Source organism: Dipodomys merriami, unplaced genomic scaffold, assembly GCF_024711535.1.
Source record: "Dipodomys merriami isolate MVZ:Mamm:240054 unplaced genomic scaffold, mDipMer1.0.p SCAF_57, whole genome shotgun sequence".
Classification (NCBI taxonomy): domain Eukaryota; kingdom Metazoa; phylum Chordata; class Mammalia; order Rodentia; family Heteromyidae; genus Dipodomys; species Dipodomys merriami.
In genome coordinates, this window is record NW_027206146.1 from 8,247,820 (window position 1) to 8,263,159 (window position 15,340).

The following is a 15,340-nucleotide window of genomic DNA, read 5'->3' on the forward strand; positions in this document are numbered from 1 at the left end:
GCTACTCAAGAGGCTGAGATCTAAGGATCACGGTTCAAAGCCAGCTGGGGCGGGAAAGTGTGAGACTCTTTATCTCCAGTAAACCACCAGAAAACTGGAAGTGGAGCTGTGGCTCAAGTGGTAGAAGGCTTGCCTTGAGCCAAAGAGCTCAGGGAGGGACTGGGAAGGTTGGCTCAGTGGTAGAGTGCTAGCCTCGCATGCATGAAGCCCTGGGTTTGATTCCTCAGCACCACATACACAGAAAAAGCCAGAAGTGGCCCTGTGGCTCAAATGGTAGAGTGCTAACCTTGAGCAAAAGCAGCTCAGGGACAGCGCCCAGGCCCTGAGTTCAAGCCCCAGGACTGGCAAAACAAAAAAGAATCGAGCCTGGCTTGGGAGAGCCCAGGGCTTTGCTGATTGTAGCGAGAGGGACAATGACAAAATGAAAACAAGGCTTAGTGCCTAGGAGGACAGAACCACAGACAAACCGGGGTGAGGGGAAGGGACAGAAGGCACGCAGGGGTCAGGAGCCACCAGAGTGAGATGGATACAAACAGACATTAGCCACGGGGCTGAGGCCAAGGCTGGGCGCTTGGGGACAGGGCGGTCAGCGCACACAGGAGCCCTTGGGGACACTAGGCACGGGCTGCGGTCCAGCCCGGCCCGGGGCAGGCCGAGGGGCAGAGAACAGAGGGGAGGGAGGTGCCCTCCGGTTCCGGATCTCGGTGTTTACCTGGGGCAGGCATGGCAAACAGGCGCCAGGCCTGGCCTATGGCAGCCGGGGTTGGGAAGGGCTGGGTCTCCATGCTGGCACCAGCAGGCCCGGCCCGCCCACCTGTGGCCGGGATGGTGAGTAACCCACAGCGTGACACCTGGGTGGATGGTGACACACACAGGGACAGACACGGTGACACACGCTGACAGATATAGGCAGACCCACAATGTCTGGGCTGAGGGACAGACACACAGAAGACAATGACGGACAGACACATCCCCAGCGACCCGCACGTGAACCCCATGGCAGGCCCTGATGGCCAAAAGTACCTCATTTTTTTTTTTTTCTTTGTCAGTCATGGGGCTTGAACTCTGGGCCTGGGCGCTGTGCCTCAGCTCTTCAGCTCAAGGCTAGCGTTCTACCACTTGAGCCACAGCGCCACTTCCGGTTTTCTGGTGGTTCATTGGAGATAAGAGGCTCACAGACTTTCCTGCTGGGGCTGGCTTTGAACCTCGATCCTCAGATCTCAGCCTCCCAAGGAGCTAGGATGACGGGCGTGAGCCACCGGTGCCCACCAAGTACAAGTGCCCTCAATCTTGTGCTGAATGTGTCATGCAGCAGCCCTAGCTGTGGTACTTAGACACGTGTGATCCAGACAGAACAGCTGTGGCAGGAAGTGTAGGGCTTCAAGAACATGAGCCAGGGCTGGGAAGCTGGCTCAGCGGTAGAGCGCTTGCCTTGCATGCATGAGGCCCTGGGTTCCATTCCTCAGCACCACATAAGCAAAAAGAAAAAAAGCCGAAAGTGGCGCTGTGGCTCAAGTGGTAGAGCGCTAGCCTTGAGCTGAAGAGCTGAGGGACAGCGCCCAGGCCCAGAGTTCAGGCCCCACAACTGGACCCCCCAAAAACAAAAAAACAAATGTCTGGGTGACACTTAGCACCCATTCCTCATCTGTAGGACCTGGGCCAAGTCATGTCACCTCTCATGTGTGGGCCTCAGTTATTTATTTTTGTCGGTTGTGGGGTTTGAACTCAGGGCTCAAGGCTATCGCTCCACCACTTCAAGCCATAGCACCACTTCTGGTTTCCTGGTGGTTCATTGGATAGCTTTTTTTTTTTTTTTTTTTGGTCGGTCATGGGGCTTGAACTCTGGGCCTGGGCGCTGTCCCTCAGCTCTTCAAGGCTAGCGCTCTACCACCTGAGCCACAGCGCCACTTCTTCCTGGTGGTTCATTGGAGATAAGAATCTCCTGGACTTTCCTGTCTGAGCTGGCTTTGAACCCCGATCCTCAGATCTCAACCTCCTGAGTAGCTAGGATGACAGGCGTGAGCCACTGGCACCGTTCATGCCTCACAGTAAACTTTTTAAACATTTTAATAGAAATATATATATATGTTTTAGCTTTGTACTTGCCAGTCAAACTCCTTACCACTTGAGCCATTCCCCTAGCCCTTGTTTTCATGTCTGTATGTGTATGCTTGGTTTTTATTTATTTAATTTATTTATTTACTTTTGGGGGGGGGGTCCAGTTGTGGGGTCTGAACTCTGGGCCTGGGTGCTGTCCCTCAGCTCTTCAGCTCAAGGCTAGCGCTCTACCACTTGAGCCACAGCGCCACTCCCGGCTTTTTTCTTTTTGCTTATGTGGTGCTGAGGAATCGAACCCAGGGCCTCAGGCATGTGAGGCAAACTACTACTGAGCCACCTTCCTAGCCCCTTTATTTATTTATTTTTGTCAGTTGTAGAGCTTGATCTCTGGTCCCTCAGCTCTTCAGCTCAAGGCTAGTCTCTGGTTTTCTGGTGGTTCATTGGAGATAAGAATCTCATGGGGAAAAAAAAAAAAAGAATTTCATGGACTTTATTGCCTGGGCTGGCTTTGAACTGAGATCCTCAGATCTCAGCCTCTGAGTAGCTGACAGGTGTGAACCACCGGCACCTAACTATGCTTGGATTTTCCCCCCAATCCTGGGGCTTGAATTCAGGGTCTGGACACTGTCCCTGAGCTTCTTTTGCTCAAGGGTAGCACTCTTACAACTTGAACCACAGTGCCACTTCTGGCTTTTTGTGTGTGTGTATGTGTGTATGTGGTACTGAGGAATCGAACCCAGGGCTTCATGCATGCTAGGCAAGCATTCTATTACTAAGCCACATTCCCAGCCCTATGCTTGGATTCTTAAGACAGGGTCTGGCTGGCCTTCAGCTTTTGATCGCTGGGATTATAGGTGTGCACTACCACAGTTGGTAGTTTAATCTTTTATGCTGCCATTGTCACTGTTTGCCATGCAGTCAGTCCTGTGGTTATAGCTGGGACCCACCCCCGCCTCAGTTTCCCCACCTACCATCCCCTTCTCTGGATGATGTCACCTCAGGCCCACAGCCTGAGCCTCCCTGTGTCCCCACAGCTGCCCCTCCAACCCAGATCCCTGGCGTCCTCATGTCTGTCCATGCGTCCCACGTCTGACCGTGGTACTTTTCCACACTGGACACCAGCCGGCTGTCCCTGGGGTGGGGTCACACCTGCCCACGCCAGGCGACTTGGTGGCCACCAGACACCCTCACGGATGGCCACACCCTCCCCTAAGGACCTTCCAACCACACCCCGCCCCTCCGGCCACCTGAGGTCCCCACTGGGGCGGCCTGAGGCCCCGAGCCTGGGGACAGGAAGCCCCAGGCCTGGCCGCCCTGAAAGCCTCTTTCAGCCAGGGCCTCCTCCTGCCACCACCGGCTCCTCCTGCGGAATAATATTTGGGCTGTTGGCCGGGGGGCGGGGGCCAGATCCGGAGGCCGCCTGGGAGAAGCCAGAAACCGCAGGGCTTCCTGCCTCCGGCCTCCAACTCGGGGAGAGACCCCCAGGCCCAGGGAGGGGGCGGGTGCCGGGGAGACTGAGCGCCTTTCTCTCCAACCAGTTGTTTTTTCCAGGAACTAGGAGGAATTCCCCGGCCTGCCTGGGACAGCCAGCATGGCTGGGGGGGGGGGGGGGGGAGCGGCGGCAGGGGTGACACGCAGCACCAGCCTGGCCTTCTTGGCGGGCACTAGGACAGAAATCAAGGGCCTGGTCAGGGAGGTAGCAGGTACAGGGGGAAACACAGGGAAGCTAAAAGAGGGAAGGAAGCCAGAGGAGAGAACAGAGATAAAAGCATAGAGGACCAGCGACAGAGTGACACAGAAGTGACAAGGAGAGGGCTGGGCATGGTGGTACCTGCCTGTAATCCCAGCACTAGGATGGCAGAAGTCTGTGGCCTTGAAATTGACCAGAAGGCTAGCTGACTGAATGAGTGGTTTTTCCTCCTTGAGGCTGGTACGCTAACCACCTGAGCCATGTCTCCATGTCTGGCTTCTTCTTTTCAGTCACGGGGATTGAACTCTGGGCCTGGGCACTATTCCTGAGCTCTTCAGCTCAAGGCGAGCGCTCTCCCACTTGAGCCACAGCGCCACTTCCGGTTTTCTGGTGATTTATTGGAAATCAGAGTCTCACAGACTTTCCTGCCCAGGCTGGCTTTGAACCTCGATCCTCAGATCTCAGCCTCCTGAGTAGCTAGGATGACAGGCATGAGCCACTGGTGCCCGGCTCCAGGTCTGGCTTTTTTTGCCGGGTTCATTGGTGCAAAGAATCTCTTAGATTTGTCTGCCCAGGCTGGCTTGGAACAGTGATCCTCAGATCACAGCCTCCTGAGTAGTGAGCTCCAGAGGTACACATGACACAGTGACAGGCTGGCCCGTACCCCACTGTCACCACACACACACACACACACACACACACACACACACACACACACACACACACACACACACACACACACACACACACACACACACACACACACACACACACACACACACACACACACACACACACACACACCCTGTTCAGTCCTCCAGTCTGCCTCCTTGGCTGAGCCCTAAGCATTGAGCCTCATAACTAGGTGTGTGCCTGGGGGTGGGGTGGGGGAGGGAGATGGCCTTGGTCACTGTCTGGCCACCTCCCCCCCCCTTGCTGCCCTGGCCCCACCACTGCGGGGGCTGCTATCTAACTATGAACAAACTGTCCTGGGGTCAGGGACAGCAAAGAGCCAAAGGTCAGGTCCCTGCCTCCCCCGGCCCTTCCCCCCCAGAGGCAGCCCAGCCCCTGAGAACAGGAAGGAGCAGGGACAGGAGAACCCAAATCCCAGATTTCAAGGAAAAGAGACATAGGGTGATGGGTGGCAATGGTACCTTTAATTGTCTAACACATCCAGTCTCCCCCTCCCCAGAATGTACTAGACTTCCATAGGAACACCCAACCCCCCCTGACCAGCCTTCCTGGCTTGCCCTGCATCAGGGACAGAGTGACACAGAAGTGACATCATGAAGAGACAGGGAAAGGGGTGGGCATGGTGGTACCTGCCTGTAATCCCAACACTAGGAAGGCAGAAGTCTGTGGTCTGGAAATTGACCAAAAGGCTAGTTGACTGACTGAGTGCACCACGATGGGGGGTGGACAGCAGAGAAAAACAAGGGGTCTCCATTCCCCCACCAAAGAGACAGACCACATGAGCAACCCAGAGCTGTGGTAAATGGCAGTATAATGTTCCCACATCATGACTCTCCGAGAGCCCAGGGGGGCAAAGAGATGCAGGAGGGGGGCTGAATGAACATCGACTGGGCCAAGAAGTCTCCCCCAAGAAAGAACTGACCGCAGTACCCACTGGGTCTTGATGTCATAGAAATGGTGTCACCGTTAGTCAAAGGGTCAATCTGCTGGTGGCTCACACCTGGAATCCCAGCTACTCAGGAGGCTGAGATCTGAGGCTCGAGATTCAAAGCCAACCTGGGCAGAAAAGTCTGTGACACTCTTATCTCCAATGAGCCAGCAAAAAGCTGGAAATGGAGCTATGGCTCAAGTGGTAGAGCGCTATCCTTGAGAAAAAAAAAAAGTTCAAGGACAGCACCCAGGTCCTGAGTTCAAGCCCCAGGACCAGCACAAAACAACACAAAACCCAACAACTGGAGAAAAAAAAAAGCAAAAAACAAAAAAAGGGTTCATTACAGGCCCCAAAGGGACCACCAAGATGGCAGCCCAGGCAGTAGCTACAGTTACTAATGGATCAACCACAAATATCGATCAACACAGCCATCTTCGCAGTACCCCAAGTGCCCACTGAGAAGTCCCTAGTGTCTGACAGGTTGCCGCACAGATGTTACCCAACAGACGAGGTACCAGGACCCCAAGACTGTGAGCCACAGCCCAACCCCACAGCCCCTCCTCCGCTCCCCACCACGCTAAGAGGCGTTCAGCAGGGATCGGGGGTACAGGCCCTGATAATATACTCCAGCCTCCCCACTCTCTGCCCCGTAGCCCCCAAACCCCATGTCCAGTTTGGGGGGTGCAGAGGTCTGTTCGGACATCAGGTTGTTGATGGAGAAGGGGTGGTTGAAGTTGTATGCTGTGTCTAGCTTCAGTTCCCCTGGAATCTCCAAGCCAGTGAAATAGGGGGTGGAGGATGGGGGTGAGCCACAGTCCAGGGGGGCCCCCACTTCCTCCCGACGCTGAGCTTCGGGCTCGGAGGGTGGGGGCTGCGGTGGCGAGGTAACGGTGATGGCGGAGGTGGTGGTGGTGATGGAGGTGGTGGTAGACAAGGCGGCTGGTCCAGTACCGTTCCTGGTCATAGATGACCCCCCGCTGCTCCCCTTCTTTGCCTTCTCCTCCAGCTTGAAGCGTTTCTGGCGCCGCAGGTAGCAACCGTTCTCAAACATGTTTCCAGAGCTGGGGTGCAGGGCCCAGTAGGAGCCCTTGCCCGGCTTGTCCGGGGATCGCGCCACCTTGACGAAGCAGTCGTTGAAGGACAGTGAGTGGCGGATGGAGTTCTGCCAGCGCTGCTGGTTCTCCCTGTAGTACGGGAACAGGTCCATGATCCACTGGTAGATTTGGCTCAGGGTCAGCATCTTGCCTGGCGCTTGCTGGATTGCCATCGTGATGAGGGAGATGTAGGAATAGGGCGGCTTGGCGTGGGCCAGCGGCCGCCTGTAACTCTTGGCCATCTCTTTCCCTGGCCCCAGCCCGGGCCCTGGGGCCCCGTACCCCGAATTCCCTGTGCCACCGCCACTGGCGCCCAGGCCTGGGAAGGTGGGCCCAAGGGGCGCGGCAGGGGCCGGGGGTCCCAGGGGTCCTGAGGACAGTGGGGATGGGGGGAGCCCCCCCGAAGGGTAGGGGGAGCTGAGAGGGCTCAAGGTCATGTAGGAATTGAGGGGGGCCATGGTGGCCACTGGGGTTACTGGAGAATAAACCTGCAAGACAGAGAGAGATGGGCAAGGGTTAGAGTGTGTCTAGTGTGTTTTGGGAAGATCATGCCCAGTGTCTTTCTATCCATCTGTCCATTTCCTATCCAACGCTCCTCCTCAGCCACTATCTCTAACTGGTTGTGTATGCGCGCGCATGCATGCTGGTCCTGAGGCTTGAATCAAGACGTGGGTGCTGTCCCTGACCTTTTTCACTTATGGCTGGTGCTCTACCACTTGAGCCACAGAAACAACCACTTCTGGTTGTTTTTGTTTTTCTGATAAATCAGAGTCTCACGGACATTCCTGCCTAGGCTGGCTTAGAACTATAGTCCTGACTGCCTTCTAAGTAGCTAGGATTATAGGCGTAAACCCCAATGCTTAGCTTATTTATTTGCATTAGTTATTTTTCTGGTAGTGCTCTGAGCTGGCATTGGACTGTGATCCTCCAACTTGCATCTCTGGTGTAGCTGAGATGGTATGTGTGACTATGCTTAGCTCTTCCACACTAAAAATTTGTAATAGAAATAGCTATTTGAATAAAAACATGCTAGTTAGACTAACAAACAATTGTTATATTAAACTGAATTGCCAGGTGCTGATGGCTCACACCTATGTTCCTAGCAACTCAGGAGGTGAGATCTGAGGAGTGTGGTTCAAAGCCAGCCCAGGCAGAAAAATGCCCTGAGACTCCTATCTCCAATGAACCATTCAAAAACCAGAAGTGGCGCCATGGCTCAAGTGATAAAGTGCTGGCCTTGAGCACAAAGAAGCTCAAGGACAGTGCCCAGGCCCTGAGTTCAAGTCCCACAACCAAAAAACAATTGAATTAATAAGAACTTGGTTTAAAAAACAGATGCATTAGGGCTGGGAAGGTGGCTCAGTGGTAGAATGCTTGCCTCGCATGCATGAGGCCCTGGGTTCAAATCCTCAGCACTACATAAACAGAAAAAGCTAGAAGTGGCATTGTGGGTCAAGTGGAAGAGTGCTAATCTTGAGCAAATAAAACAGCTCAGGGACAGTGCCCAGACCCTGAGTTCAAGCCTGAGGACCAGCAAAAACAACTTAAAAAAAAAAAGATGCATTTTTAAATTCACTTATGAATGTAATAAATATGAACATGAACATATAACCTGAACTCATAGAAAATGGGGTCTTCAATAATTTCAAATAGTATAAACAGATCCTAAGACACAAAAAAAAAAGCAAGCAAGAAAATAAAACAGATTTTGAGACAGGGTCCCAATACGTAGCTCAGGTTGGCCTTGAACTCATAATTCTGCACTTCATGGGCTCAAGAATCAATCTTTTGGGGCTGGGAAGGTGGCTTAGTGATAGAGTGTTTGCCTAGCATGCATGAAGCCTGGGTTCAATTTCTCAGTACCACATACACAGAAAAAGCTAGAAATGTGGCTCAAGTGGTAGAAGCTCAGGGACAGTACCCAGGCCCTGAGTTCAAGTCCCAGAACTGGCAAAAATAAAAAAAAATCAATCTTTTTACTTAAACAACCAAAATTGGTCAGCTGGGAAACTTGCTTAACGAATGAATTAGTAGTTCTCAGCTTTAGTGCGTAATTACTAACATCTCTAATAACCTAATATGGATTTTTCTCCTAGGCTATAATATTGTTTTTTGTTTGTTTGTTTGAGACAGAGCCTCACTATGTTATCCAGGCTGGCTTGAACACTGCTCCATTGATTTTTCTGCCTCACCCTCCTGAGTTGTAGGGACCCAAGGCACAAGCTATTGTGCCCAACTTAAAGTTACTATTTTGGGTTAGAGGTATGATTCAAGCAGTACGGTACCTGCCTAGCCAGCAAAAGAATCTAAGTTCTAGCCAGGCGCCGGTGGCTCACGCCTATAATCCTAGCTACTCAGGAGGCTGAGATCTGAGGATCAAGGTTCAAAGCCAGCCTGGGCAGGAAAGTCCGTGAGACTCTTATCTCCAATAAACCATTTGAAAACACGAAGTGGCGCTGTGGCTCAAGCGGTAGAGCACTCGCTTTGAGCTGAAGAGCACAGGGTCAGAGTTCAAGCCCCACCACAGACCAAAAAAAAAAAAAAAAAAAGGACCTAAGTTCAAACTAGCACCAAAAAGAAAAAAAAATACTGTTTTATAAGTTTAAAAAATGTGATCACAAATCACATTTCAGGCTACTATGAACAAAATGTAAGCTACTATGTATCAAATGTAAGCTGCCACTGTAAGCTATAATATCATTTATACATCAGTATAAATGAAAAAAGAAAAAACTGAATGCAAACCACTAGATCATTGTAAATACCAAACCATTTTCACAAATGTTCCCACAGAAGTGCTGGGAATGGTGACTCATGCCTACAATTCCAGCTACTTAGGAGGTGGAGATCAGGAAAATCTCCTACTTCAGGCAAAAATAACAAATAAAATGAAATAAAGCCCCGAGTTCAAATTCCATTGCTGCCAAAAGGAAAAGAAAAGAGTTCACAAGGGGAACAGGGGCATCTTAGCTCAGTAACATACGGAGATTGCAATGGCTTTTAAAATCACCCTCTTTGCAATTTTCTTCTTTTTGGTCGATCGTGGGACTTGAACTGGGGACCTGAGCGCTGTTCCTCAACTCTTCAGCTCAAGGCTAGCACTCTACCACTTGAGCCACAGCGCCACTTCTGATTTTCTGGTGGTTTATTAGAAATAAGAGCCTCTTGGGCTGGGCTCCGGTGGCTCACGCCTGTAATCCTAGCTACTCAGGAGGCTGAGATCTGAGGATCTCGGTTCAAAGCTATGCGTCCATTAACATGGATTTACAGACTTCCAACTCTGTGCCAGGTGCAGCTCCAAACACTTCACAGCTGGAAACACTACAGTATGGGGGAGGGGCTATTTTTACATCTTTCATGTGTGTGGGTGTGTTGGTCCCAGGGCTCAAGGTCTCACACTCTCTTTTGGCTTTTTCAACTCAAGGCTGGTGCTCTCCCACTTGAGACATGCCTCCAGTCCAGTTTTGTACTGGTTAATTGGACACAGAGTTTTACAAGCTTTTCTGCCCTGGTTGGCTTCAAACAGAGATCCTCAGGTCTCAGGCTCTTAGGTAGTTGGGATTATAGGTGTGACCATAGGTGCCCGCTCCCACAATGTCACTTGAAAGCTGGGAAAGCTGAAACCCAGAAACATGGTGTGTGTATATAGCAAGTTACACAGCAAGAAAGGGGGTGAACTGGGATTCTGAATCCAGGCAGTGTGGCTCCAGACTTGGCTAGAAAAGCAGTGATCTGAACCTACAGAAATTCTAGTCCTGCTAGGCACTGGTGGCTCACACCTGTCATCCTAGCTACTCAGGAGGCTGAGATCTGAGGATCACGGTTCAAAGCCAGCCTGGGCAGCAAAGTCCGTGAGACTCATATCCAATTAACTACCAGAAAACTGGAAGTGGCGCTGTGGTTTAAGTGGTAGAGCCCTAGCCTTGAGCTGAAGAGCTGAGGGACAGTGCTCAGGCCCAGAGTTCAAACCCCATGACTGATTTAAAAAAAAAAAAGAAGAAGAAGAAATGCTAATCCTCGAGTTGCCTAAGAGACTGACTGCAAAAAGCAAGGAAAATGTTGGTGGCTCACACCTGTCATCCTAGCTACTCAGGAGGCTGAGATCAGAGGATCATGATTCAAAGCCAGCCCAGGCAGGAAAGTCGATGAGACTCATCTCTGGAATGAACCAGCCAAAAGCGGAAGTGGAGCTGTGGCTCAAGGAGTAGAGTGCCAGCCTTGAGCAAAAAGAAAAAAAGGGTGAGTCCATGCCCTAGGATGGGCACACCAAGGGGAGGGGGGAAGAATCAAGAACAGGTGGCAGCAAACTCCAGGTGTGAGTTGTAGGACAGAGGGAGAACTAGCCCCGCTCTGCTGCTCCACCCTGGGCATCTGTCTTTCCTCTTTGAACTTCCGTCAGCCATCTGTCCATCTCCCTCTTATCCCAGTACCCTTGTGCTCTTTTCCCCACCCCAGATCTGTTTCCTTCTCCCTTAACAGTCCTCTCCCAACTTTCCCTCCTCTCCCCTCCCTGTCCTGTAGAGCATCTTTTTGTCGGTTTTGGGGGCTTGAACTCTGGGCCTGGGCGCTGTCCCTGAGTTCTTCAGCTCAAGGCTAGTGCTCTACTACTTGAGCCACAGCACCGCTTTCAGCTTTTTCTGCTTATGTGGTGCTGAGGAATTGAACCCAGGGCCTCAGGCATGCAAGGCAAGCGCTCTACCACTGAGCCACCTTCCCAGCCCCTCTCTGCAGCTATTGATCTCCCTTCTTCTAACTTCTTACCTCCCCAGAGCCTCACCATGAACTTGGAACCACAATCCTCCCTTTACACACTCTCCTCTGCTTGGCTGCTTCAGCCCCTCTCAGAGAGAATAAGGGAAGAAAAGACGGGGAATGTGATAGATTCTGGGTAGAGAGAGAGAGAGCCACATCCTGGACTCCACCCCACCCCTTGTCCGACTCAGGTAGATTCTCAGGGACCCCAAAGCCTTTTTTTTTTTCTAGCTCCCCACCCACCCGGAAGTCCTCCTTGAAGTCTGACCTCAAGCATTCCAGCTGCTCTAATCCACCCTAGGCTTTCCCACGCCCCATGGCTGGGATGAACCCCTGGTGTCCGGGTTCTGAACCGGATCTCCCACCAAGGGGTGGAGCTGAGCCTATGTGTGTGGCGTGGGGGAAGCCCTTGGGGGGACCAGCACCCTAACCCAGCAGCCAGGATTTTCTCTCCTCTTTCATTTCCTTATTGTCTCTGCAGAAGGGTGTGTCAGAGCATGCAGGGAGGCACTGGGAAATCAGAGCCCATTTTCCCATCTCAGACCCAAGGAGGGGTGGGGGGGACCCCTAGCACTCTGCAGGCCTCCTCTAGCTTTCTTATCGCAAAAACAGGGGAGCAAGGGGACCAGCTGACCTGTAAGAACCTGGGGCTTTGGAGGGACATGCCCAAGGTCCCTGTACCAGACTTCAGGGTGTCAGCCTCACCCCAGCATGGGTGTATGGTAGGGGAGAGGTGAATTCTCTCTGAATCTCTGAGATGCAGGCATGGGGAAGGCGCAGGCTCCCCTGGGAGACCTTCAGAAACCCCAAAACCATCTCCAGCCCTTCCCCCGCCTCGGTCCACTCTTCCAAAGTATGTCCCTTAAAATCTGATTGGAGATGACCTGCAACTTCTGACACAACAGAGTATAATAAAATGTCTCCAAAACCAGGCACCAGTGGCTCACACTTGTAATCTCAGCTGCTCAGGAGGCTGAGATCTGAAGATCATGGTTCAAAACCTAGCTAGGACAAGAAAGTCTGTCAGACTCTTATCTCCAGTTAATCAGCAAAAAGCCAAATGTGGAGCTATGGTTCACGTGGTAGAGTGCCAGCCTTGAGTGGAAAAAACCTAAATGACAGCACCCAGGCCCTGGGCTCAATTCCTTAGTACTTCTCTCTCTCTCTCTCTCTCTCTCTCTCTCTCTTTCTCTCTCTCTCTCTCTCTCTCTCTCTCTCTCTCTCTCTCACACACACACACACACACACACACTTGTCCCCTAAACTCAGATCCATTCAGACTGTATCCCTCACACCCACAATTTACTTCTTAAGATGTATTTCAGAAACACTAGTTTATAGCTGGGCACTGGTGGCTCATGCCTGTAATTCCAGCTACTGAGGAGGCTAAGATCTGAGGACTGCAGTTCAAAGCCAGCCCAGGCAGAAAAATCTATGAGACTCGTTATCTCCAATGAAGCATCAAAAAACTCAGAAGCAGAGCTGTGGCGTAAGTAGTTGAGCACTAGCCTTGAGTAAAAGAAGCTCAGGACAGTGCCCAGGCCCTAATTTCAAGCAAGCTCCAGATAAACACTGATTTGTTAGTTGGTCCCCTTAAATCCTGAGCCCAGACTTTGAGCTCACCAAGGGTCCAGTTAAGATCTCTGGGGAGGGTGGTCTCCATCTCCCCCCAAGATCTCTCACAACCCATTCCTCTTCCAGAAACCCACCTCCAACAGTCTCTCTAAGCTCTACACTCCTAACTCCTTCCCCAGCAGCCAGGCCCCACCCCATATGCACCTCACACCTCCCCAGACTCCGGAATGGCCCCTCCCGGGCACTTTGCCAACATCCCTAGTCCTAGTGCATGCCTGTAATCCCAGCACTGAAGCGGTAGTGGTAGAGGATCACAAGTTGGAGGCCAGGTAAGGGTAGACTGTGAGACTTCTCAAAAATAAAATAAAAACAAAACAAAGCAAACAAGCCCCAAACCAACAAAAAACCCAAGACCCCAGTTCTCAAACATCAGATCAAATCTCTCTGCAGCCATTCCTGGCCATCCCACCCGCCCCCCCTTTGGAGCCCACAATCTTTCTTCCAGATTAGGAACACAAGTGTCGCTATCAACACGTCCAACCATTTCCCCAGCACCACAGTCCTGATCCTACAGCAGGCAAGCAAAGAACAATCGATCGTGCACCAAGGGAAGAAGTTAGCTCTAAGGAGGCACTTTTCTATCTGCCAGGGCGAGGGAATTAGGGGAGGATGTGTCCCCAAACCTCCCTGCTCTCCAACACAGGGCGCTCCAACAAAGGCTGGCTCTTGTTGGATGGGGTAGGGGGGCGGTGAGTGGGAAGAGGAGGTGTACCCCCTGAAATTAATCCTCTAGCCTTAGACTTGAGGGGAGTCCCTGCTAAGAATCACAGCAGGGGTGTGTGAGGGGGGTGAAGTCTGACTTCTCTCCCAGATGCTGACCAAACTCCTCTGTTCTTGCTTTAGGTTTAGGTCCCCAGTGCCATCTGGGTTGCTGGTCTAGGCAAATCTGTTGATTTTAGCCTCCCCTAAGCAAACTTCATGCTAAGAACCTCCATCTCTTACCCTTGACCACCACTAACCCCTAACTTCTGACCCGATCTTAGATTTCCAGCTGATTCCCTTAACCCCAACTCCTTTTCTGACTTCCACACCGGGCGAAGGGGACGACCCCTAACCTTACACATTGTCATGCGGCCCTGACCTCCCACCGAGACTTCCCTGCTTGGAGATGATCCCCTCCCCCTTCTAGAAGTCCCTCTCCACTTCGAACCCCCTAGCCTTAAATCCTCCAAGCTCGGTCCCTTACCCCACCCCACACCCCAGCTCGGATCCCTCTTCTGATGAGGTTGTTCATTAAAAAAAAAAACAAAAACAAAAACAAAAAACACTATTTGATTGTTTTTGAATCTCTGGGATTCCAGGGACCCAGCACCGCCCGGCGCTCACCTTTACGGTGTGACCGACCCTTGCCTACATTTTCCTCCCCCCTGGAGGCCATCGCCGGGGACCAGCTTTGCCCGGCCCGCGCTCCCCAGCCCGGCCGCCCCACCCCATGCCCGAACCCCCCCCGGTCCCCCCCACTCGGCGTCCCGGTCTCCCACCCCGCGGCCCCCCGCTGCCCGCCCCGCCATCCCCGAGGACACACACCTCGCCCGCCTCGGGGTAGTAGCTCCACTCAGCCAGATCGTGAGCCTCCATCTTCACCACCGAGCCCAGCATCCCCCGGGCCTGCGCCCCCCACCACCCCGGCCGCGGTGACACCCCCCCGGCCCGGCTCTCGAGGCCGGGGTACGCTGGGACTTCCGACCGTCGGGCCCCGTCGGGAGGGGAGTCCGTCCTGCGTGTGTGTCCGTCCGTGCGCGCAGCGCGTCCCTCCGGACTCCCGCCGTCCCTCCCCGGCTCCGCGGGAGGCGGCCGCGCTTTATAGCCGGGGCACCCCCGCCCTCGCCGCCCCGGGGCTCCCCGCCCGCCTCCCCGGGGGCGGCGCGCTCGGAGCGGGGCGCCCCCTGCGGGATCGCGGGGACACGCGCCGCGGCCGCCCGGAGCACCGGGTTGACCGAGGAGGGGGTTACGGGGTGCATGGGGTGGGGTCGGGGGGCGGTACGGATGCTGGGAACCTCGGGGGCAGAACTGGGGGAGGGTCTGTTCCGTGGGAGGGTGCATCACCTGCCGCTCAGAGCCCATCCTGAACCCCGCAGAGAGGGGGTTCAGAGTGACTCCGGGGGTGCCTGTGTGGGAGACGCCTGAATCTACCGTTTCCCCCTCGCCCCCAGCATCGGACGGACCTGCAGACTGAGACTTCCGACGGCTGAGAATAATCTCAGCCTGTGTAACAGAGTCAGGATTAAAAGATGGAGGGGCTCGAGGGCTGCAGCGAAGATCCCCGTAGGGCAACAAATCACCTTCACGACTCGGGGGCTACGTGCCTTACACTCTCCACTCAAATAAAGCCAGCCAGCCGTCTAGGGACTCCAGAAGGCTGCCCTCCCCGCCGCACGGCCGGGGAACTACATTTCCCAGAAGGCTCTGCTGTCACTTCCGCTCGGCGCCTCCGCCCGGAGACCACATTTCCCAGAAGGCACAGCGCGCGAAGTCCGGAAATGGAGG

General features: G+C 53.3%; 1 protein-coding gene across 2 annotated transcripts; it reads right to left on the reverse strand.

The window, feature by feature from the left end:
- Nucleotides 1–4,883: 4,883 nt before the first annotated feature.
- LOC138812585 (hepatocyte nuclear factor 3-gamma-like) lies at nucleotides 4,884–14,614 on the reverse strand. 2 transcript variants are annotated; one of them, XM_070000554.1, is made up of 2 exons: nucleotides 14,381–14,614; nucleotides 4,884–6,954 (listed from the first exon to the last, which is right to left on the reverse strand). In XM_070000554.1, the coding sequence occupies exons 1-2, from the start codon at nucleotides 14,450–14,452 to the stop codon at nucleotides 5,950–5,952; spliced, it is 1,077 nt and encodes a 358-aa protein (XP_069856655.1). In that variant the 5' UTR covers nucleotides 14,453–14,614; the 3' UTR covers nucleotides 4,884–5,949. The 2 variants fall into 2 exon arrangements, with proteins under 2 accessions (XP_069856655.1, XP_069856656.1); XM_070000555.1 differs by lacking the exon at nucleotides 14,381–14,614 and adding an exon at nucleotides 10,540–10,616.
- Between the last annotated feature and the right edge of the window lie 726 nt (nucleotides 14,615–15,340).

Excerpts from the sequence above, each read along its gene's own strand:
- LOC138812585 (XM_070000554.1), bottom strand. The coding sequence starts at position 14,452 with ATGCTGGGCTCGGTGGTGAAGATGGAGGCTCACGATCTGGCTGAGTGG. Across the intron at positions 6,955-14,380 it reads ACTACCCCGAGGCGGGCGAG|GTTTATTCTCCAGTAACCCC; the intron begins GTGTGTGTCCTC and ends TCTGTCTTGCAG.